Source organism: Podarcis cretensis (genome assembly GCF_951804945.1).
Source record: "Podarcis cretensis genome assembly, chromosome: 12".
In the NCBI taxonomy this organism is placed as follows: domain Eukaryota; kingdom Metazoa; phylum Chordata; class Lepidosauria; order Squamata; family Lacertidae; genus Podarcis; species Podarcis cretensis.
In genome coordinates, this window is record NC_137181.1 from 2002091 (window position 1) to 2027020 (window position 24930).

A 24930-nucleotide genomic window follows, 5' to 3' on the forward strand; every position below is an offset into this window, starting at 1 on the left:
AGTCTGCAGGGACTTCACCTGTTCTCCAAGAATGCTCAGAGATAATAGACAAAATTCATTTTGTTAGGTTTGGCCCCGTGGCGGAGGAAGGGGGGCGGTGAGGGCGGTCCGATCCTGGGTGCCATCTCTGTGGGGGGTGATAAGGCACGTCGCCACCATCCCGCTGCTGTGTGTGGAGGATCCTCTGCTCGCGGCAGCAGCAGTGGGATACCGCCGTTGTCCCGTTGGCAAACCGCCCAGTGGCGCATGCGCAGCACAGCTATGTACACTTATGGCGCGCTCCCATGCACCACATGTAGCAGGGCATGCATGCGTCATATGTAGCGGAGCCGTGCATGCACTGTACGTACATGCGCAGCTGGGTGGTTTGCTCTGACACCCCGCACCGGGTGTCGGCTCTCCTTCCTTCGCCCCTTGTTTGGCCCAGTTCTCCAGTTAATCAGATGCTTGGTCCATGTAGCTATTGCCCTGCAGGGCCGGCCCACCCATGAAGTAAGGTGAGGTGACCGCCTCAGGCAGCAGGATCCAGAGGGGCAGCAGATCCCCATGTCAATTTTCCTTGCCCCTTGTTCCTGATCCCAATCTTCCCTCACCCCTCCTTCCTTGGTGGGGAAGGCGGTACAGTTTGGGGCTCTGCCTCAGGTGCCAAAATATATTGGGCCGACCCTCTTGCCCAATGACGCTTTGTGTCCCATGGGAGTAGCTCCAGCTTTCTCAGTCCTTCCGAACCCTCCTTTCTCCAGGGACAGGCTGGCCGGCCCGGACTCCGCAAGCGGCGCCGTCCCTCCCAAGAGATGCAGGAGGCAGCGCGTCCCCCCAGGCCTTGCCACAGGTTGGTCCTGGGCATCTTGGCATGGCTCTGCCTCTGGGAGACTCTGGCGCTGGATGACGGGTAAGGAACGGACACCTCCCCTCCCCATCCTCCTTCTGGGGCTCCATGTCTGTGCAGGCGCTGTTAGCACTTACTTTGTGTGTGTGTTTTTCCTTTACCATTTCACTATTATAAATGTAAAAATAATATTTATAAAAAACATCCGTGTATGTTTGTGTAAAATAGAAAATGCAACTCTCTCCCTCCCTCTCTATAAAATAATATTTATTAAATTTTAAAAATATATAATAAGAAAAAGACCACCCCTTTATTGACGGATGTATGATGTTTTGGGGGCTGGCCTTGAACTACCCTATGGTAATTTATGGACCTAATAGGTATCTAAAGCCAATTGCACACAACAAAATACGTATTTTATCAAAGTAATTGTTCAATTGAAATACAGTTAAGAAGAATTATATTAATAGTGAAATAATTATTAAGCTCTAACTTAAAAGGATTTTTTATTCATAACAAACTTAATAATGCAAACACATTGGCATTTGGCAAGAACGAAAGTTCCTTTGGAAACACAATTTACAAAGACTCATCATCTAGTCTCTAGAAACTTCCTATAACATGAAATAATAATAATAATAGGTGTAAATATACAATGCAAACTACTAATAATTATAAATAGCAGAATGTAGGCACCCCATATATAGATAGGAGCAAACCAGTGATATTTGAGGGAGCAGGCGAGCAGGCGGGGCCCAGGACTTACATCATAGGAGCCGACACCACACAACACAAAACACTGTTGCTGTATGTAGGTTTTATTTTATTTGCTTTTTATCTTATATTTTGGAAATGTACATCCAGTTTTTTCTCTTTAATTTTTTGGGGGCCCCCAAGAGAGTGGGGCCCTAAGCTATAGCTTGTTCAGCTTATACATAAATCTGACACAAGGCTGGCATGGAGGTTCTGGGCAGGAAGGCCAAGGGTGCCCAGCTGGCCCCCAGCTGCTGGTCCCTCAAGGGCCTCGTTCCCCCACAGGCGCTGGTGCGAGAGGATGGTGCAGGTGATGGAGAAGGAAGTGGTCAGCCCCCGGCGGGAGGAGATGGTGCCCTGCGCCGATGTCTACCAGTACAACATGGCGGGCTGGCACCTCGACCAGGAGCGGATGCGCCAGGCTCACGGCAGGGCAGAAGGCCAGGCTGGCACCACCAGCATGTGCTACATCTACAAGTGAGTAGGGCGTCTGGGGGGCTGGGCAGAGAGGAGGGGAGGCTGGCACCCCCCGACATGGGCTAGAAGAGAGCGGGAGAATCGGGGCAGACCCTCCAAGTGCCCCTATTTTCCAGGGACATCTCTGATTTGGAGAAGCCGTCCCGGTTTCTGATTTGTTCCTGGAGTGTCCTGCTTTTCCTTAGGACGTCATGGGTGGCACTGTGGGTTAAACCACTGAGCCTTGGGCTTGCCGATCAGAAGGTCAGCGGTTCGAATCCCCGCAACGGGGTGAGCTCCCGTTGCTCGGTCCCAGCTCCTGCCAACCTAGCAGTTCAAAAGAACATCAAAGTGCAAGTAGATAAATAGGTACCGCTCCAGCGGGAAGGTAAACGGCGTTTCCGTGCGCTGCTCTGGTTCGCCAGAAGCGGCTTAGTCCTGCTGGCCACATGACCCGGAAGCTGTACGCCGGCTCCCTTGGCCAGTACAGCGAGATGAACGCCGCAACCCCAGAGTCGGCCACGACTGGACCTAACGGTCAGGGGTCCCTTTACCTTTACCTTAATTGCTTTCATTTTATGGATCAATCGTCTCGTTAGATAGTAAAATTCATGTTAAATTGCTGTTTTAGGGGTTGTTTTTTTAAAGTCTGGAACGGATTAATACGTTTTGCATTACTTTCTATGGGTTTTGGAACGCTTTTGGAACAAACTTCCGGAATGGATTAAGTTTGAGAACCAAGGTACCACTGTATTGCAAAGGGTGGGGACCACCTGAGGGGGATGTCCTCAGGGTTTCGAGGTGAGGCTGATGCTGCAAACGCTTTGGAAAAGCTCTCTGTAAAGACAAAGGGTGATGATTATTTGGGAAGATCAAATTCAGTCCTGGAGCACGGCTGTTTGACATACGTTGGGATAAACGACCCCACAACGTGCGCTAGTTTCTTGTCCTCCTCTCCTAGGTGAGAAATCAGAGCTTTGTCTTCTTCTTCTTCTTCTCCTCATTCTCCTCCTTCTCCCTCTCCCTCTCCCTCTCCTTCTCCCTCTCCTTCTTCTCCTGTTCTGTCCTTGCAGGCCGGAGGACACGAGACCCACGCTCTGGAACCGCACGGTGCGCGCTTGCTGTGAGGGCTGGAGCGGGCCCCATTGCTCAGAGGGTAAGGCCACAACAGAGATCGGTCCCAGAGGTCGGTGGGTGGGTGCCCATTCTCCAGAGAAAAGTCTTTATTGAACATATTTCACAGATTTATACATTAATATACTATATTACCATTTATATCCCATCCCATACAAAAGACAAAATAAAAATACAAGAAATTTAAAACAAAAAAAGACCTAAAATAAACTTCCAATTTTTCTAAAAAAAACAACACCTAAATCACACTTGCTATATTTTACACAGTATCATATTATTATATTGTTTCCTTAAATCTTTTTAATAAAGAAGAAATAAAAAGAAAAAAAGGTTAAATAGAAGCATTTGTTTTAAATATATTATCTATACATTGCAAGACTCATTCAAGATCTGCCAGGAGGTTTTTGCTGTCACAGTAATTTTTCAAATATTCTTTGAATACAATCCTTTCTTGATTTACTTTTTGCGTCGAATACCCTCTTACCCTCCCTGTCATTTTTGCCATTTGTAGATATTCTAACAGTTGAACTTGCCATTCTGATTTTGTAGGTGTCATTTCGTTCTTCCAATACAGTATGTTGCAATTAAAATTCTGGCTGCAGATATTGCATACATATTGCTTCTTTTTTAATTTCAGTCAACATTATCCCTAATAAGAGGGCTTCTGGTCGTTTTGTGAATGGGACGCCCCTATTTTCATTGGAGAAATGTTGGAGGGTATGGAGTTATCCAACCCCTGAGCTATCTGAAGGCAGCTCTGTATAGGGCAGGTTTTTTAAAATGTTTAATGTTTTATTGTGTTTTTATATATGTTGGAAGCTGCCCAGAGGGGCAACCTAGTAAGATGTGTGGGGTATAGATGGTAAAATTATTATTATGGAACGGGATGTCCCTATTTTCACCGGAGAAATGTTTTAAATGATAATTTTAGGTTGTATTTTAGTGATCAAGATTTAATGTATATTTTTAACTGCTGTTAAATCTGAATTGTTTCTGTTAAACCCAATTGCAATTCAATGTATTCCCACTGCGTTTTATGATTTTTCTGATATTGTAAGTGAGCCGGAACTGGTCTGTGACAGTAATAATAAAATTCAATTCAATTCAGCTGGAGAAATGTTGGAGGGTCGGGGTTTCTCTTTCTCCCTTTCTCATCTCTTTCTTCCCTGCCGTTCCAGGAAAGGCGTCTCTCGGCCGCTGCTTCTCCACCTGGCAATGCCAAGACCTGCCTGGACTGCAGAACGTCTCTCTGCTGGGCATGGAGGAGTGCTGCCAACGCCCCTGGGGGCACAGCTGGCAGAACGGCTCCTCCCAGCTCTGCTTCAGCTGCTCCCACCTGCCTCTGAAAGGTGGGCAGCCTCAGGTCGCCTCCTCCTTTGCCAACCGGGTGCCCACTGAACTACGGCAGTGGGCAGTGGAATTCCCTGGGGGGGGCGCTAAGAGGTGAGGGGGTGGTAGATGCGGTGCAGCAGGTGGGTCCTTCTGAGCCAGCTCCGTCTGTAGAGCATAAAACTTGTAATTTCAGGGTCACAGGTTCAAGTTCCACACTGGGCGAAAGGGGGTTGGACTAGATGACCCTCAGTCCCTTCCAATTCTAGGACTCTATGAAACATCCGTTAATGTTCATTGATCATGACTGAGCAGGCCAGAGCCTTGAGGTCTCCCCAGCCACTCTGGGCGGCTTCCAACAAAATATCAAAAACAATACAGCATCAGACATTAAAAACTTCCCTAAACAGGGCCGCCTTCAGGTGTCTTTTAAAAGTAAAATAGTTGTTTCTCTCCTTGACATCTGGTGGGAGGGCGTTCCACAGGGTGGGAGCCACCACCGAGAAGGCCCTTTGCCTGGTTCCCTGTAACCTCACTTCTCACAGTGAGGGAACCGCCAGAAGGCCCTCGGCGCTGGACCTCAGTGTCCGGGTAGAACGATGGGCATGGAGACGCTCCTTCAGATATACAGGACCGAGGCCGTTTAGGGCTTGAAAGGTCAGCAGCAACACTTTGAATTGTGCTCAGAAATGTACTTCCCTCCCAATAGCCCTCATCCTCTTTTAAAGCCATCCAGGTTGGCGGCCATTCCCGCCTCCTGTGGCGGGGAGTTCCGCTGTTTAACTCTGTGCTGCACGAAGGAACTTTCTCTGATCTGATCTGCCAGGCCTGTCCTCTCCCCCCTGACAGCTCACGTCCCTCTTTCTCCCCAGATGACCTGCCCTCGCCCTTCCTGCTCCGGCCACCGTCCCCCACGGCGCTTCTGGTCACCTCGGCTCGGCACCGCCGGCCCCGCCACCCCTTTGCCACCTGCGCCACCTGGGCTGGCTTCCACTACCGCAGCTTCGACGGCAAACACTTCCGCTTCCACGGCAGCTGCGCCTACACCTTGGCGGCCGCCTCCGATAGCACCTGGGCCATCTACCTGTCCGTTGGTGGCGAGGGATGCAAACCTGGCCACTGCCAAAAGGTGAGGGACGTTGGCCTCACATGCCAGGCAGGGCCAGAGGTGGGCAGGCCCTGGATCTCTGCCCCTGTCCCAAACACGTCCATTCTGCAGGAAGCATGGTGAGGAGGATGGGTGGATTTCGCACCCAGAACCAGTGGTGGGTGGCTGGTTGCTGGTTGCGGCTGCTGGTAGGACAGAAGTCAGGGAGGCTGCCAGTAGGTGGCAGCAGAGCCAAGGAAAGGCAGAAGTCGCCCCCCCCCCCAGCACTAACAATAACTGTTATTAAACTTCACAAAGGTGCCTTATAAGAGTGACTATAACCCAGCAGAGAGTTTTAAAAGAGCAAAGACAGAGATCGCAGAGTCAGCAGAGAAAGGGGAAGAACCATTTATTTAGAATTAGCTAAACTGACAGATATAATAAGACAAAAACCAAAAATTGAATAAGGAATGGGAGTGCCTAAATGAATACCTTAAAAGCCAAGGTTTGAGGACAGAAATCTGGCTGAGTCTGGAATAACCTTGTAAAGTGAAAGGATAAGAAAGAGGGATTTATATCTAGATGTTAGGATAGAGATGATCAGGAAAACAGGAAGATACAATGAGAGGAAAAGGAGGTGCTGTGGGATTGGTGAAAGTCAATGTTTCTTTTTCTTTTTAGTGTTTATATTATTAACTTGTAATTGATGGATCTGGGTTTTTTGTACACTGGTTTTTGTGTATTGCTATTTTTTGATATTTTTCATGTTGTTGTGTGGAAAATACTAATAAAATTTATTTTAAAAAAGAGAAAAGAAAGGCAGAAGTCAACAGCTGGATTCTACAAGGGCAGGGGTCAGCAAACTTTTTCAGCTGGGGGCCGGTCTGCTGTCCCTCAGACCTTGTGGGGGGCGGGACTATATTTTGGGGGGGAAATGAACGAATTCCTATGCCCCACAAATAACCCAGAGATGCATTTTAAATAAAAGGGCATATTCTACTCGTGTAAAAACACGCTGATTCCCAGACCATCCATGGGCCGAATTGAGAAGGCGATTGGGCCGGATCCGGCCCCCAGGGCTTAGTTTGCCTCCCCATGTGCAAGGGTAACCCTGAGACGAAGGAGGCGAAAGAAACTGCCAGGCAGGGCTGGCGGCAAATAAGATGGCAAGCGGACAGGTGGGGCCTGGCTGAGGGCAAAGTGAGGCTCGTGGGGCAGTGCCCACTTGACCCACAGCGGACAAGCCTCCGCTGCCCAGAAGAACTAGTTTCTGGCAGCCATAATGCGGATGGAGGGGGTGCCTCAGAGCATGTGCAGAGTTCCTGCTGCCTGGGAGGAAGAAGTGGACAGATACTTTGCCAGCCCTGCCTCAAACGGGAATGGCCAGCCCAACTGCGCTGTTTCCATGGTAATTATCTGCGTGTTTTTAACAGATTATAGATACATAGCTTTAATTCTATTAATACTTAACATTTTTTGCATATTTTTTATTAAAGCTTTTTTTGATACAACAAGATAAAAAGGGGGGGGGAGAGAAGAAAGGAAAGAGGAAACGAAAGGAAAGGAAAGAAGAAAAAGAAAAGAGCTTAATTGGTTTTTGATGATTGTTTCCACTCCCCACCCCCTCATGTTTTCAGTTGTTCTTATTTTTATCTGTGAGCTATGCAATATTTTAGCCAGTTCAGGCAGCTGTAGTTACTTTGTATTCCCCAAAGAGGAAAACGAAAGTTGAAAGTATCCTCTCCCTTTATGACGTAACAGTGGAGTCTAGCCTTCCCTCACTGGGAGGTCCGCTTCAGAAATCAAGAGTCTATTTTCTGCCAGATCTATCGCGTGCAGGGTTCCCATTCTGTCAAAATTTCCCCCCCTTCCCCCTGCCCAAAGAGGGGCTTGAAAGTTTTACTTGAAAGTTTTTTTTAAAAGATCTTTTCAGGTTGCGGCTTTGGTCAACGGTAGCTGATTTCACTTTTATTTCAGCAGAAAGGGATCGACCTCCGTGTTTAAATCCCTTCCTGTCCAATTATGTATCCAAATTTAGATCCTTTTTACTCACAGTTTTCCAATCTTATTTTTTCGGAGAAATTGGTCGCTCATGATCGCCGGACGTGGAGCTTCGCGCAGTGAAGAAAGCGAGTCGATTCCACAGTGCCCACGTCTCCAACCCCACTCACTCTCGGGGCTCTTTTTAGAGCTTGACGGGGAGCAGGGGAGTCACTCAGGGTACCCGCTGGAACACCAGGTCCTCAGAATGCTCAGTCTGAGTTTTTTTGGGGGGTTCCATGACGCTCTCGCGGTCACCCCAATCTTCAAAGCGCCGCAGCTCTTTCAGCCGAGTAGCTCCCGTCCACCATTAATCGGGCGACCAACCGGAAGTCCTATGAAAGCTTTTTTTGATACAACAAGATAAAAATGGTGGGAAAAGAAGGAAAGAGAAAAGGAAAGGAAGAAAGAAAAAGAAAAAAGCTGAATTGTTTTTTAATGATTGTTTCCACTCCCCGCCCCCTTCGTGTTTTTAGTTGTTCAGGTGGCGCTGTGGGTTAAAGCCTCAGCGCCTAGGGCTTGCCGATCGAAAGGTCGGCGGTTCGAATCCCTGCGGCGGGGTGCGCTCCCGCTGCTCGGTCCCAGCGCCTGCCAACCTAGCAGTTCGAAAGCACCTCCGGGTGCAAGTAGATAAATAGGGACCGCTTACCAGCGGGAAGGTAAACGGCGTTTCCGTGTGCGGCTCTGGCTCGCCAGAGCAGCGATGTCACGCTGGCCACGTGACCCGGAAGTGTCTCCGGACAGCGCTGGCCCCTGGCCTCTTAAGTGAGATGGGCGCACAACCCCAGAGTCTGTCAAGACTGGCCCGTACGGGCAGGGGTACCTTTACCTTTACCTGTTTTTATCTGTGAGCTGCCTTGGGTCCCTGCCAGGGAAAAAGCAGGGCACAAATGATGATGATGAAGATGATGTTAGGTTGAGTGAAGCGGTAACCTCAGACATCTGAGTTCAGGTGTCATGAAAGGGCAGAAAGATATAATTTAATACTATTTATTGTCAATAAATAATATTATTTATTGCATACCCCGCCAGATGGGTGGGGTATAAATAATAAAATTATGATTATTATTTTTCACTCCTAGGAAGAGGCACCGAAGGAATTCTCTTTCTCCTTGGGAGAGACTCCCCCTCAAATAGCGCCGGCCGCCCTTGGCTCTTAACTCTGTACCTTGACTTTTCTGGGGAGGGGGGATGGGGCACCCAGAATGCCTTGGGCCAGCCCTGGGACTCTGACCAGAGCAGGATTTGGGAGCCCCCCAACCTCATGAGACCCTCTCTCCCCACCAGGACCTTCGCCTGCTGTTCGGCCTTGACCTGGTCGTGGCTCAAGGACGCCGCGTCTCAGTGAATGGCGCTGCAGTCCCCGAGGGGGTGCCCCGCTTGCAGAATGGTGAGAAAGCAGGGCAGGCGGTGGGGAGACGGGTGAAGCCTTTTTTATTTATTTATTTATTTATCTTTTATTAAACAAACATTACAAACATAACATTACAAAAAAAAGCAAGAAACAAATTGTCAGAGCTGCCTCTAGGTCCCAGCTCACAGAGGACCAACGCTAGGCTGTAGTAATGTACAAAAGTCTTTATTGAAGTTCAGTTTCCATTTCAAAGCCACAGCATGCAGCCCTACGTCTTAAACCCTAGATCGGCGAAGTCCCGTCTGAGTCTCCTCCCCTCTGACACCAGTTTAAGATCCTAGCCCTGCTCCACCTTTATGCTGCTCTCTCCTCCTCTGGGTCCTCCTGCCCGCTGGGGCATTGCCCTTTCTGGACTCTTCCGACGCTGAGTCGCTCAGCTCCTCCCCCTCCCTCCGGTGGGCTTTAGGACCCGGTTCCCAATCCTCATTCTCTGCTGTCCCACGCTCCTGTACATTTGAACTTGCCTCTCGCGCCAGCCCAGTGACCTTTCTCCTAACCGTTACAGTACTTCGGTCACTGCTTCCCTCTTCCGGGACACTGGCCGGATCTGACCTCTCCTCCGTTGTCCGACTTTCTGATGGAGGCGTGGTCAGCCCTGCCTTATCTTCTCTCCCTGGTGGGGAATGCACTGGCCCCGATCCTTGGGACTCTTCCCCCCCACTCTGCTCTGGTGGGGAAGCTGGTCCTGATTTCCAACTACTGCTCTGGGAGTCCCTGCTGCCCCCTTGCTCCTGGGGCGTTCCCCTTGGGAACCCCCTACCCCTGGCCACTGGCGCCCCCTTCTGTGAATCTTCCGATTCGCTGGAGAGGCTCATGGAATCCCTCGGTCCACTGTCCTCTTCTCCTGCGCTCCCCTCGGATTCTTCCCCTTCGCTCTCCATCTCCTCTCTTACCTGTGCCTCTGCTCCTGTGCCCCTGACACAAATTAATGGTACATTAGATATTTCTAAATAGTTATTACAGTATACATAACTGAATTGTCAAGAATGTAAAATAAATGTTCATTATATAAAAGTAGTAAAGAGAGAGAGAGAGAAAAGGAAAAAGAAAGAGAAAGTTGCACAACGACAAAACTGAAAAATTAACAAAACTAAAACCGCCTATTAAACAAAAAGTACTATTTAGTTAATTCAAACCGGTACCAGGGTATTCTACCCACAAAGTCCCTCGTTCCGGATTAATTTGTTGGTTTGCTGACTTCCGCCTGGCCTTTGTGGTTTCTGTTCAGCCATTTCTGTCTTTGATCTGTATTTAATTGCTTGTCTCCATCTTGGGATGCCTCTCTCTGCGAAATTAGTCTAAACACAGCCAAGCGTTGCTGTTGGAACCATGTTTATTCAAGTAATTTTTAAAACATTTTAAAACAGAATTCCAGGGCGTCTCTCATCCAAGCAATGTGTGTCTGTGAAAGAGAGAGTGGAGTCCACAGGTTAGCTTGTGCTACGGCACCGATCCAAGTCCTCTTCTGCTTTATCCCAGGGATCAGTGTGTGGTGGCTGGGAGACTTCCTCTTCGTGGAAAGCGGCCTGGGAGTGCGGGTCAAGTTCGATGGGCACGACACCGTCTACGTCACAATCGGGGCAGACCTGAAAGGAGCCACCCGAGGGCTGTGTGGGGTCTACAACGACGACCCTGCAGGTAACAACCGCAGGGGGACACCCACACAGAAGGGAGAGTTCTCACTTCTGACACCGTGTTGCTCTTCCACAAATGTCCAAAATGCTCACCAGCATTGGACCAAGGTAGCCACTCTCTGAGGTTTGTATCGGGAGTGGGTGGGTGGCAGTCATTAGAAGGCAGTCTTCAAAACTTTTATTTTTTTGGGGGGGGGCAAAGTAAACCACTGAAAAAGTTGGGGGGAGGAGCAGGCTGGTTTCCCACAAAGCAAATGAAAAGAGCCCTTTCAACTTATTTCTCAGGCTCTACAAATGCAAGGAAGATTTTAAAAATCCAAGCTGGGGATCTGGAGATTATGGTTCATCCTTTGATGGGGGGGAGTAACTGCCCCCCCTTACTTCCTCCCTTGCTACCCCAATCCCTGTGGATGCCCCAGGGCAAACAGTGGGAGACTCCATGGCTGGAGCCACTTAGAATCACAGAAGTGCAGAATCGGAAGGGACAACCAAGCTCATCTAAATCCATCCCTTACAATTGCTGGTGTAAGGAAAAAATATAGGTATAAAAGGGGACTCCTGTCAGCCCAGATCCAAATTTGGTGAGAGAACCCCAGCAGAGATTTACAATCACAAAATATGCAACAAAGCAAAGCATGGAAGTTTAGGCTGTTAGACCTTTAAAAGATGCCCCTGTGAATTCCAAAAATTTCCCTCTTATCCCAGCATAGGAAAAGACAACACATTTGGTAAGTTAAAAATGGGTTTACTTACAAACCCTTCAACTGTCAAGTTCATGTGCTTTCCCCTACATCACTCAGAACAATTGCACCGGCAGTGAAACTTGGCTTAGTTGCAAAGTGGTGAAAACTCCTAAATTATTAGTAAAGGTAAAGGTAAAGGTACCCCTGCCCGTACGGGCCAGTCTTGACAGACTCTGGGGTTGTGCGCCCATCTCACTTAAGAGGCCAGGGGCCAGCGCTGTCCGGAGACACTTCCGGGTCACGTGGCCAGCGTGACATCGCTGCTCTGGTGAGCCAGAGCCGCACACGGAAACACCGTTTACCTTCCCGCTGGTAAGCGGTCCCTATTTATCTACTTGCACCCGGAGGTGCTTTCGAACTGCTAGGTTGGCAGGCGCTGGGACCGAGCAGCGGGAGCGCACCCCGCCGCAGGGATTCGAACCGCCGACCTTTCAATCGGCAAGTCCTAGGCGCTGAGGCTTTAACCCACAGCGCCACCTGCGTCCCTCCTAAATTATTGGTATATAGCAAATTAGGAGCGGCTGATCAGAGCCATGTGGTTTGAGCTGGAACAATAAACTCAGAACCTCTTTACACATTGAGCTTTTCAGGGGATGAACGAAGGCTTCATTACCTAGTTCCTCCCCAGGTGAGGGGAAGTGGATTTAGCTAAGCCTGGCAGGACACCTTACTCTATGGTTTTAACCCCTTCAATGGAGTTAAATATGTTGGTTATATGAAGCTGGGTATCCTACAGGAATGACAATGAAACTCTTAACCTTTCCGATGCCTTCTCCTCCGCCTCCCTTGGGGCGGTTGGGTGAGCATCCCCCCCAGGGATCTTTCTCAGGAGGGGGCCCTTCCCCTGCTGCTCCCCACCCCAACTTGCCTGCCCCCTAGTGGCCGAGAGGGGAAGGCTATTCCGGCACCCTTCTCTCCCAGAACCCTTCCCACATGCACCCCACTTCCTTTTCTCCTTGCACCCACAGACGACTTCCTACGCGTGGGAGGCGATGTGGCCACCTCGGCAGCGAGCTTTGGCAATTCGTGGCGTGTCCCGGACGCCGGATTGGTAGGTGGTGCGAGTGCGGACCAAAGTCGCTTCCAAACGGCTAGCTTCCTCCCTGAGGACTTGTCTTGGTTCATTTCTACGGTTTGCAGAGAGGTTGGAACATAGGAAGTTGCCTTGCACTGAGTCAGGCCATTTCTCCATCTAGCTCAATATTGTCTACACTGGCTGGCAGCAATGGCTCTCCAGGCTTTCGGACGGGGCTTAATCCCAGCCCTACCTGGGGATTGAAGCTGGACCTTCTAGATGCCAAGCAGGTGCTCTCCCATTTGAGCCACTGTGAAGCGAGCATTTGCCCTGGCTCCTCTGAGTTCTCCCTCCTCCCCCATTAGGGAATCATTCTGCCGGAAACAAGTAGAAAGTTTCTAGAAGGTTCCAGAGTTTTCCCTTTAGGTATGGGAGTGGCCCTCTGAGCTTAATTAGCATCAGCTGGAAGTGCTGAGAAGAAGAAGGCCACTCGGCTTTGTTTCTGCAAACGTCTGTCCGAAGAGTGTTGCCTGTGAAATCTGTTGAAGGACTGTTCCTGTAATTTATGACGTGCTGGAGATCAGACTTCTGTTTGAAAGTGTGCTGCTAATTCCCGTTTATTTTAACGGCCAAAAATATATTTGCTACTGGAATGCTTGTACCCGGCCTGGGAATTAAATCTCTTGGCCAAGACTTCACAGAGTTTGTGAGTCATCTTTAGAATAACTTCGTCATTGTTCACCACGTCCGTGAGAGAAAGAAGATAAACTCTGTTAAACAGTATATATTCTGGGAATGGAGTTGAGAGATGACCTAACCTGGGGAGAAAACAGCAAAGACCTGATGAAGAGATCACAACCAAGGTTATATTTTCTGAGAATCCTCCGGAAAAACAATCTCTCAAAGGACCATTATACTGTTGAGAGTGTATTAAGTTATGGTCTCTGTGTGTGGTTTGGGAGCTGCACGGCCAGGGAAAAAACAATGCTGTCCAGGGTTGTAAAGACTGCGGAGAGAATAATTGGGTGCACTCTTCCCACCTTGGATCAAATCTATGCTGTCAGGTGCCATAAGAAAGCTGCAGAGATAGTGCAGGATAGTGCACACCCCGGAAATGATCTCTTTCAGCTTCTGCCTTCTGGAAGAAGGTCCAGAGTTACCTCCGAGGATGTGGACAGGCTGCTTGGACGAGTGAAGCCAACCACCTGTCTCCTGGATCGTTGCCCATCCTGGCTTATAAAAGCTAGCCGGGAAGGACTGGGCGATGGGCTTCGTGGGGTGGTGAATGCTTCCCTCCGTGAGGGAGCCTTCCCAGACTGGCTGAAAGAGGCGGTCATTAAACCGCTTCTTAAAAAACCATCTTTAGATGCGGCCACGATGGCCAATTATCGCCCAGTCTCAAATCTTCCATTCTTGGGCAAGGTGATTGAGCGAGTGGTTGCTGAACAACTCCAGGCACGCCTGGAAGAAGCGGACCATTTGGATCCCTTCCAGTCGGGATTCAGGCCTCATCATGGGACTGAAACTGCCTTGGTCGCACTGGTTGATGATCTCCGGCGGGCTAGGGACAAAGGTGAGAGCTGTTTCCTAGTTCTGCTGGATCTCTCAGCGGCGTTTGATACCATCGACCATAACATCCTTCTAGACCGTCTTGAGGGGCTGGGAGCTGGGGGCATTGTCCTACAGTGGTTCCGCTCCTTCCTCCTGGGCCGTGTTCAGAAAGTGGTGGTGGGGGATGAGTGTTCAGACCCCTGGGCTCTCACTTGTGGGGTGCCTCAGGGTTCTGTCCTCTCCCCCATGCTTTTCAACATTTACATGCAGCCGCTGGGAGAGATCATCAGGAGGTTTGGGCTGGGTGTTCATCAGTATGCAGATGATACCCAGCTCTACCTCTCTTTTAAATCAGAACCAGTGAAGGTGGTGAAGGTCCTGTGTGAGTGTCTGGAGGCGGTTGGAGGATGGATGGCGGCTAACAGATTGAGGTTGAATCCTGACAAGACAGAAGTACTGTTTTTGGGGGACAGGAGGCGGGTAGGTGTGGAGGATTCCCTGGTCCTGAATGGGGTAACTGTGCCCCTGAAGGACCAGGTGCGCAGCCTGGGAGTCATTTTGGACTCACAGCTGTCCATGGAGGCACAGGTCAAATCTGTATCCAGGGCAGCTGTGTACCAGCTCCATCTGGTACGCAGGCTGAGACCCTCCCTGCCTGTGGACTGTCTTGCCAGTGTGGTGCGTGCTCTGGTTATCTCCTGCTTGGACTACTGCAATGCGCTCTACGTGGGGCTACCTTTGAAGGTGACCCGGAAACTACAACTAATCCAGAATGCAGCAGCTAGACTGGTGACTGGGAGCGGCCGCCAAGACCATATAACACCAGTCTTAAAAGACCTACATTGGCTCCCAGTGCGTTTCCGAGCACAATTCAAAGTGCTGGTGTTGACCTTTAAAGCCCTAAACAGCCTCGGTCCAGTATACCTGAAGGAGCGTCTCCACCCCCATCATTCTGCCCGGACGCTGAGGTCCAGCGCCGAGGGCCTTCTGGCGGTTCCCTCATTGCGAGAAGCAAAGCTACAGGGAACCAGGCAGAGGGCCTTCTCGGTAGTGGCGCCCGCCCTGTGGAACGCCCTTCCAGCAGATGTCAAAGCGATAAACAACTACCTGGCATTCAGAAGACATCTGAAGGCAGCCCTGTTCAGGGAAGTTTTTAATATGTGACATTTTAATGTACTTTTCATCTTTGTTGGAAGCCGCCCAGAGTGGCTGGGGAAACCCAGCCAGATGGGCGGGGTACAAATAATAAATTATTATTATTATTATATAAAGACTAGGACCAGCCGTCTGAAAAACAGTTTCTATCCAAATGCAATTTTGGTTTTAAACGCATTGTAAGGAGTCTGTGGGACGCGGGTGGCGCTGTGGATTAAACCACAGAGCCTAGGACTTGCTAATCAGAAGGTCGGTGGTTCAAATCCCAGTGACGGGGTGAGCTCCTGTTGCTCGGTCCCTGTTCTTGCTATCCAAATGCGATTTCAGTTTTAAACGCAGTGTAAGGTAGTCTCTGTGTGAGTATATTGTATTTAATTATGGGGTATCAGAGTTTTTAGGGGCTGACCAGGCTGGGATAGTTGGGATAGCAGATGTGTTGGTTTTTGAATGTCTGATGTAGATTTTTTTCAATTTCATTGTTCTGTATGGGACAATGACAATAAAGATTATCGTATTGTATTGTAAAAGAGGTTTTACCTAGCCACCAGTATCTGCACAGCGAAAATGTCTAATACCCCTGCCCTAGATCCCCTGTGAAGACGCCGCAGAGGAGCCTCACAGCTGTGAAGTGCCGGAAGGCCAAAGGATGCAACAGGAGGCAGAGTCTGTTTGCCGGAAGCTTCTTTCTGGCCCTTTCGGTCAATGCCACTCGGAGGTGAGGGCATCTGCCACACCACACGCCTTCCCTGGCCTCCCTTTAACTTCCAACCTCTTGCCTGCTCGTGCCACACCCTCACTGAGGTCCGGCCTCTTGTGGTGTAGAGAGCCAGTGTGGTGTAGTGGTTAAGAGTGGTAGTCTCGTAATCTGGGGAACTGGGTTCGCATCTCCGCTCCTCCACACGCAGCTGCTGGGTGACCTTGGGCTAGTCACACTTCTTTGAAGTTTCTCAGCCCCACTCACCTCACAGAGTGTTTGTTGTGGGGGAGGAAGGGAAAGGAGAATGTGAGCCGCTTTGAGACTCCTTAAAGGGAGTGAAAAGCGGGATATCAAATCCAAACTCTTCTTCTGTCCCCGGCAGGTGGACCCCAGAGGCTTCTACGACACCTGCATGTACCTGCACTGCAGCGGAACCGGGCTTGGTGCCATCTGCGAGACCTTTGCCAGCTACGCCCGCGAGTGCGCCCAGAGGAGCGTTTTCGTCAGCTGGAGGCGGGCAGGATTCTGTGGTAAGCCGGGGCAGAGCGGGGCACCCAGGAAGCACCCGCCTTTGGGGGCTTCGACCCCTCAAAGCAGAAGGCATGTTTCTCCAAGGCTGTGTGACTCCAGCACATTGGCCACAATCTCTTCCTCTTCCTCCTCTTGCTTCTATCCTGCCATTTCCCCAGACCTGGACTCAATTTGGCTTCCACAAATTCCAAGAATTCACAAAGATCATAGACAGAGGCTCTGAGATTACACCCACAAGCTCCTTTAGCACCCTTGGGTGCAGCTCATCGTTTAAAGTAGCCAGGTGTTCCCTTCCTCTTTTCCTATCTGGGCTGCAGCTCCCTCCTTACATCATTTATTCTGTTACCACCAGGTTGGGCATCACTTTCCTTTTGGGTGAAGACAGGCAAAGAAGGTGTTGAGCAGTTCTTCCTTTTCTCCATGTTCCCCACGCAGAGGAGCTACCAGCTGCTTGTTCTTCCTTTTACTCCAGATCTAGTGAAAGAAACCTTTATTATTATTTTTATCTTCACTTGCAAGCCTGAGCTCATTCTGAGCTTTAGCCAGCCTGACTTTCCTCCTGCAACTGTTGGCTACTTGTGTGATGTTTTGGGACTACAGTTCCCATCATCGCTGACCACTGGTCCTGTCAGCTAGGGATGACGGGAGTTGTAGTCCCAAAACATGTGGAGGGCCGAGTTTGGGGATGCCTGCTTTAACCCCAAAACCAAGTGCCAGATTTACTTATAAGCTAAACAAGCCTATAGCTTAGGGCCCCACTCTCTGGGGGGCCTCAAAAAAAATTAAAGGAAAAAGAAATGGATGTACATTTCCAAAATATAAGATAAAAAGCAAGTAAAATAAAAGCTACATACAGCAACAGTGTTTTGTGTGGTGCAGGCTCCTATGATGTAAGTCCTGGGCCCCGCCTGCTCGCCTCCTCCCTAAAATATCACTGGTTTGCTCCTATCTATATATAGGGTGCCTACATTCTGCATGGACTGGTTGCAAGGCAATATGTGCAAATGGCTTGAGATACCTATTAGGTCCATAAATTACCATAGAACATATATTCATTAGGGACGCGGGTGGCGCTGTGGGTTAAACCACAGAGCCTAGGACTTGCTGATCAGAAGGTCGGCAGTTTGAATCCCTGCGACGGGGTGAGCTCCCGTTGCTCGGTCCCAGCTCCTGCCAACCTAGCAGTTCAAAAGCACATCAAAGTGCAAGTAGATAAATAGGTACCACTCCAGCAGGAAGGTAAACGCCATTTCCATGCGCTGCTCTGGTTCGCCAGAAGTGGCTTAGTCATGCTGGCCACATGACCCGGAAAAACTGTCTGCGGACAAACGCTGGCTCCCGCAGCCAGTGAAGCGAGATGAGCGTGCAACCCCAGAGGCAGCCACAATTGGACCTAATGGTCAGGAGTCCCTTTACCTTTTATATATTACCTTTTATATACCGTATATGTTTAGGGAAGCTTTTAATGTTTGATGCATTACTTAATTTTAATATTGTGTTGGAAGCCACCCAGAGCGGCTGGGGAAACGCAGATGGGTGGGGTATAAATAATAAATCATTATTATTACTATTATTATTATTATTCAACACAAAAATCAGCAACAATTTGTTGTTGACAAAGGACAGCTGGACATAGAAAGGGCCCCATTACCTTCAGTAGCTGAGGGCCGCATCAAACCTCAATCCAGCCCTGTCTACATGTATTCTATAGCATTCTGAGTGTGGTCACCCCAAATATCTGTATAATGGGGCGATGGTGATGTTGATGGCTGTGATAAGAGGAGGCCAGTTTGCCGAGGGAAAGAGGGGGGCAGGAGCTTCTCTCACCCCCTTGAAGACTGCTGTGTCCCCCACAGTTTTCCCTAGGCATCTGGGAACCTCCCCTTTGAAACTGCCCCTCTTCTTCCCTCTGGACAGAAAAGTCATGCGGGCAAGGAAAGCAATACTCTGACTGTGTCTCCTCGTGCCCCGCCAGCTGTGCTGCGGTGGGTGCAGCCGAGGAAGGGCACTGCCGGGATGAGTGCGTGAGTGGCTGCGAGTGCCCGGCCGGCCTCTACCTGGAAGGGGGGGCCTGCGTCCCGGAGAGCCAGTGCCCCTGCTTCCACCGGCGCCAGAAGTTCGCCCCGGGAGATGTCCTCCAGCAGCGATGCAACCGTTGGTGAGGCTCTGCCCTTCTGAACCCACAAAAGGTTATTTCTCAGGATAGCCAGAGGGGGAACACGGTCCAATTAGTCTTGCCAAGTACAGCAGTATCTTTAGCCCAGGGGTAGCTGGCATTCTTGGAGTTCCTGGAATCACTGAACTGTAAATTGGAAGGGAGAGGAGTTAGGGGTTACGGCACTTCCTCAGGGTTCAGTTTCCTTGGAAAGAAGGTCAGCAGAGACATCTGAAGGCAGTGCTGTTTAGGGAAGTTTTATTTTGTTTTTAATATTCTGATGGAAGCCGCCCAGAGTGTCTGGGGGTACCCAGCCAGATGGGCAGGTTAAAAAAAATAAATTGTTGTTGTTGTTGTTGTTGTTTTAGGATGCATGCTTTAGTTTACACATATACAGTGGTACCTTGGTTCTCAAACTTAATCCGTTCTGGAAGTCTGTTCCAAAACCAAAGCGTTCCAAAACCAAGGTGCGCTTTCCCATAGAAATGAATGCAAAAGTCTGTTGCAGACTTTTAAAAGCAACCCCTAAAACAGCAATTTAACATGTATTTTACTATCTAACGAGACCATTGATCTATAAAAGGAAAGCAATCATCAATGTACTGTACTATAAAATAAATAAGACAGGACTGTAGATGATAAAAAAAATTTTTTTTAAAAATTCTTACCTGCACTGATGATAGTCATTGTTTTATCCATTTCTGCAGTCACACAGAATTAACCAAAAAAGCCTCAGAAACAAAAACGCAAAATAAAGAGCAAAACAAAAGCGCCAAACTTAATCCATTCCGGAAGTCCGTTTGACTTCTGAAATGTTCGAAAACCAAGATGCAGCTTCTGATTGGTGCAGGCGCCGACAGCTGCATCGGACGTTTGGCTTCCAAAAAAAGTTCAAAAACCAGAACACTTACTTCTGAGTATTTGGTGTTTGGGAACCAAGGTACCACGGTATTGACGCATGCCATCTCTGAGCAGTGAGAGACTCCAGGTCAGGCTTCCTCAACCTCGGCCCTCCAGATGTTTTGAGACTACAATTCCCATCATCCCCGACCATTTGTCCTGCTAGCTAGGGATCATGGGAGTTGTAGGCCAACAACATCTGGAGGGCCGAGGTTGAGGAAGCCTGCTCCAGAGGTTTCAGGCAACGGTTCAGTTTCCTTGGAAAGAAGGTCAGCGGAGACTGCAGTGTCTTTAGGGTATATGGTTGTATTGACATATAAATGCAACCTGAGCCTAGGATGGAGGGGCTCACGGCATCAGCCCCCCCCCCCGAGATCTTGCTTCTCTGTTAGTCACAGCTTCGGATCCAGCGCAGAACAAGCAGATCTCTGCATCACCAGCTCAGCTCTCCAACCCCTCTCTGGCTGCTTTTCTCCTACCTACCTAGGTGAGAGGGATGGAGGAAAGGAAAGCCAAGTGACCGCCATCGCTTAGTCGCAGTTCGTGCTGCAAGCCATTTTTGGGGGGATGCTAAGGATGGTACTTAACTGTCCAGCTGAGGTCCTTATCTTACAATAAACTTGCCTGACAGGTTAAGCAGGCTCCTCTGTTAGATTCCAATCCTCCTTGGGCCCAGGACCCCGAGAAGTGGAAGGGACACCCAGGGCATCATCCAGACTGACCCCCCCTCAAACTCACAGCAGTATCTTTGGCTATTGCTCTAGCACCCTGACGTGACTCCCATTCCCTTCTCCCCACAGCACGTGCCAAGGGGGCCACTGGCTTTGCTCCCGGGACCAGTGCTCTGGGGAATGTGCCATAACCGGTGACCCCCACTACCTGACATTTGACCGCAAGCGCTTCTCCTTCCACGGCACGTGCCAGTATATCCTAGTGCAGGTAAGGGGTCCAGGTGAGCAGGCAGGAGGTGGGGGGATAGTGTGGTTCCGGCTGGGTGGCAAACCTCATTATTTGTTTGTTAATTTCAAGAAAATTATACAAAAACCAGGTATTACAAGTTCATTTTCCTGTTTTTATATGAAAAAAGTTACTTGATTTTACAAATTGAAATTTACATCGCAAATCATAATCAATAAAGAAAGAAAAAAAATTTCTCTGAATCTTTGGCCTTCCCACTAACCCTCCATGGAGTCCATTCATAATCCTTTCCTGCTGCATCTTAATCCATTTTTTTAAATATCTATTATATCCATAGTTCTTGTTATGTTACAAGCGTTATTACAATCCTGCTAACGATTTTAACTGTTTACAATGGTCTTGAAGGTAAACTATAAACTTTCCCCATTCCTTATTAAAATGTTGATCTTCCTGATTTCTGAGCCTTCCGGTCTACAAGTTTATTTTCTCTTTCACGTCAAAACTCCACGAGAAGTTTCCAATCCTTAATAAATCCAATAGTTATTTTTCTCTCATTAAACACGTCAACTTTGCCATCTCAGCCAAGTCCAATAATTTTAGGAATCGTTCCTTCATAGTAGGTAGGGTTGTATTTTCCCATCTTGGTGTGTGTAACAATCTCGCTGCGGTCATCTCACTCATCTTGGGGCTGCTCTCCTCCACTTTGCAGGATTATGTGGATGGGAAGCTCCACGTTTCCTCGGAGAATGTGGCATGTGGGAGTCGAGGGACCAGCAGCTGCCTCCACTCTGTGACCGTCACTGTGCAGAAGGTCTCTGCCCGCCTGTCCTTCACAGGTGAAAGAGAGCAGATCTCTCTTTTTGATTGATTGATTGATTGATTGGAGCAGATCATTAAGCAAACAGTCTGTGAGCACCTAGAAAGGAATGCTGTGATCACCAATAGTCAGCATGGATTTCTGAAAAATAAGTCATGTCAGACGAACCTGATCTTGTTTTTTGACAGAATTACAAGCCTGGTAGATGAAGGGAACGCAGTGGATGTAGCCTACCTTGATTTCAGCAAGGCATTTGACAAGGTGCCCCATGATAGTCTTGTAAAGAAGCTGGTAAAATGCGGTCTTGACTATGCTACCACTCAGTGGATTTGTAACTGGCTGACTGACCGAACCCAAAGGGTGCTCATCAATGGTTCCTCTTCATCCTGGAGAAGAGTGACTAGTGGGGTGCCACAGGGTTCTGTCTTGGGCCCGGTCTTATTCAACATCTTTATCAATGACTTGGATGATGGACTCAAGGGCATCCTGATCAAATTTGCAGATGACACCAAACTGGGAGGGGTGGCTAACACCCCAGAGGACAGGATCACACTTCAAAACGACCTTGACAGATTAGAGAACTGGGCCAAAAGAAACAAGATGAATTTTAACAGGGAGAAATGTAAAGTATTGCACTTGGGCAAAAAAATGAGAGGCACAAATACAAGATGGGTGACACCTGAGAGCAGTACATGTGAAAAGGATCTAGGAGTCTTGGTTGACCACAAACTTGACATGAGCCAACAGTGTCACGCGGCAGCTAAAAAAGCCAGTGCAATTCTGGGCTGCATCAACAGGAGTATAGCATCTAGATCAAGGGAAGTAATAGTGCCACTGTATTCTGCTCTGGTCAGACCTCACCTGGAGTACTGTGTCCAGTTCTGGGCACCACAGTTCAAGAAGGACACTGACAAACTCGAACGTGTCCAGAGGAGGGCAACCAAAATGGTCAAAGGCCTGGAAACGATGCCTTGTGAGGAACAGCTAAGGGAGCTGGGCATGTTTAGCCTGGAGAAGAGGAGGTTAAGGGGTGATGTGATAACCATGTTCAAATATATAAAAGGATGTCACATAGAGGAGGGAGAAAGGTTTTCTGCTGCTCCAGAGAAGCGGACACGGAGCAATGGTTCCAAACTACAAGAAAAAAGATTCCACCTAAACATTAGGAAGAACTTCCTGACAGTAAGAGCTGTTCGGCAGTGGAATTTGCTGCCAAGGAGTGTGGTGGAGTCTCCTTCTTTGGAGGTCTTTAAGCAGAGGCTTGACAACCATATGTCAGGAGTGCTCTGATGGTGTTTCCTGCTTGGCAGGGGGTTGGACTCGATGGCCCTTGTGGTCTCTTCCAACTCTATGATTCTATGATTCTAGAGGGAGGTGACAGGTATGGAGAATCTTTCATGAATGGACATCAATGCCACAGGGGATGGGCGGGCAGGAGGCTAACCTGAGGCTCTTCAGATTTTGCTCCAGATTGTTGCTGGCTAGGGCTGATGGGAGTTGGAGTCCCACAACATCTGGAGGACTAAAGGGTTCCCACTCTATCCACTCAAATGCATTCACTCTGCCCAGGCTGGGGGGTTTGAGCACATGTGAGGCACGTCCGCATGGAATAGCACACGTGTTGCTCGTGTGAAGCCAGACAGGTTCCTTGCAGCCCCCCATCCTGGCACAAACGTGCTACCACATTCCCAGGGTGCAAGAGTTCAGAGTCTGAGGATGGCAATGGCTTCCTTCGGCAAACTGAAGGTGGTTTGGAAGATGCCTGTGGTGTGATAAATCATCGTAAGAGCCTGCAAAGCTGCCTCCTCCTGAGACATATCATTGGTCAATCCAGCTCAGGCTGGCAACAGCTCTCCAGGAAGCCTGGACAGAGAGAGGCCTTCCCCAGCCAGTACTTCAGACTTGAGATCCCCTTTGCAACTGGAGATGATGCCAGAGATTGAATCTGGCGCTTCTCTGTGCAAAGCATCTTCTTTCTCACAAACTTTGCAAGGTTGCAGATGCTCTGGGCCTCCCAAGCTACTGTCCATCTAGTCTAACCCCCCTTTCATCCCTCCCTTTCACCTTTCTCCTTTGCTTCCCAGGGGAGCTGTCAGTGAACGGCCAAGAAGTCTCCCTCCCTTTTGCCAGTGCCGACCTGACGGTGCGCCTCGCCTCCTCCTCCTTCCTGCTTCTCCAGGCCTTTGGGGCTCACTTGCTGTGGGGCCTGGAGTTCCCAGCAGTCTACATCACCCTCCAGCCTAGCTTTGCCAACAAGGTGAGCCTGGGATGATAATAATAATTTTCTTTGCAGGAACACCTCCGGCTCTGAGATGTGCAGTGGGACACTGTTTAGATTTAGAGCCAGACCCATAGGGTGTGTGAAGCAGCTGGTGTGCCCTTGAGTTTCCAAATCCTCAGGGACATTGATTGATTGATTGATTACCTGTCCTTCACCCTAAGGTCCCAGGGCAGCTTACAAGGTTAAAGGTATTATTAAAAAGCAATTTAAAACAATCATAAAATCAAGGTGTGTCCTAAAAAACAGCCTCCTCAAGTGTCAGAAGCCAGGAACAAGAGGTGCTTCTTCAGCATCCTCCAGAAGCTGCACAATGAAGTTTCCAGGGGAGGGAATTCCACAACTTAGGAGCCAACACGGAGAAGGCCCTGTCCCCTTGGGCCACCCCCACCCCTGAGCTTCTGAGGGCAAGAGGGGCCCTTCCTCCAATCTCAGCACCCAACAGGGTCTGTCCGGCAGGAGATGGTCTTTCAGGTATTTGGGGACTGAGTCATATGGGGCTTTACAGCCAGCATGTGCACTTTGAATTGGGCCCAGAAACAAACAGGTAACCAGTCCAAGCAGTTTTGAAATGGTTTATGAGATCTGAATGGAAACACACACACACTCTTCCCACCGCCACCATTAATTTGGCTGCTGCCTTTGGTGGAGTTTCCGAGTCGTCTTCAAGGACAGCCCCATGTAGGGCGCATTGCAGCAATCCAATCTGGAAGTTACCCGGAGCGTGGAGGGCTGTGGCCAAGTCATCTCTGTCCAAAAGAGACTGTCACTGCCAAACCAGCCAGAGATGGGGAAAGGCCCTGGCTCAGCAGTACAGTGGTTCCTCTGGTTGCAAACGGGATCCGTTCTGGAGGCCCATTCACAACATGAAAAGAATGCAACCTGCAGTGGCGCGTCTGCACACATGCAGGTTGCAATTCACCGCTTCTGCGCATGCGTGTGACGTCATTTTGTGCTTCTGCGCATGCGCAAGCGGCAAAACCTGGAAGTAACCCTTTCTAGTACTTCCGGGTCGTAACCTGAAAGAACGTAACATGAAGCGGATGTAACATGAGGTACCACTGTACGTCCCTCCTTCCACCTTCCAGGTCCGAGGCCTTTGCGGCACCTACAACTGGAAGCAGCAGGATGAGTTTACCACGCCGGAGGGAGACGTGGAGTCCAGCGCCGCCGCTTTCGCCAGCAGGTTCCGCATCTCGCACGACTGCCCCTCCTTCGGCGCATTCCCTTTTGACCCCTGCAGCATGTACGCCCAGCGGAGGGAGTTTGCAGAGGCAGCTTGCAAGATCCTCCACAGCCCCCCCTTCCAGGTAAGAGGGGAGGGCCTGCGGCCCGCTAGCGGGGAGGAGATGTAGCCCTGAAACCGCGGCAGAAGCAGGAGATTTATCTGGGCAAGACTTGGGCCCCAGGTCCTTGGTGGAGATCTCATCCCGATCTCAAAAATCTGCCATCCATCTTCATCCTCTTATTTTGTGATTCCCAAAGTAGTTGTTG

The 24930-nt window shown here is 49.4% G+C and overlaps 1 protein-coding gene across 1 annotated transcript in view; it reads left to right on the plus strand.

The window, feature by feature from the left end:
* Positions 1 to 746: 746 nt before the first annotated feature.
* LOC307227146 (SCO-spondin-like) overlaps positions 747 to 24930 on the plus strand; it is a 181490-nt gene continuing 157306 nt past the window's right edge. Inside the window, exons 1-15 of the mRNA XM_079996268.1 lie at positions 747 to 892; positions 1868 to 2059; positions 3112 to 3194; positions 4351 to 4521; positions 5374 to 5630; positions 8916 to 9018; positions 10522 to 10680; positions 12388 to 12470; positions 15727 to 15855; positions 16220 to 16367; positions 18286 to 18526; positions 20224 to 20362; positions 21051 to 21177; positions 23243 to 23415; positions 24525 to 24746. Of these exons, the coding sequence (XP_079852394.1) occupies positions 795 to 892; positions 1868 to 2059; positions 3112 to 3194; positions 4351 to 4521; positions 5374 to 5630; positions 8916 to 9018; positions 10522 to 10680; positions 12388 to 12470; positions 15727 to 15855; positions 16220 to 16367; positions 18286 to 18526; positions 20224 to 20362; positions 21051 to 21177; positions 23243 to 23415; positions 24525 to 24746 (2325 nt within the window). The 5' untranslated portion in view covers positions 747 to 794. The remainder of the gene's footprint in view (positions 893 to 1867; positions 2060 to 3111; positions 3195 to 4350; positions 4522 to 5373; positions 5631 to 8915; positions 9019 to 10521; positions 10681 to 12387; positions 12471 to 15726; positions 15856 to 16219; positions 16368 to 18285; positions 18527 to 20223; positions 20363 to 21050; positions 21178 to 23242; positions 23416 to 24524; positions 24747 to 24930) is intronic.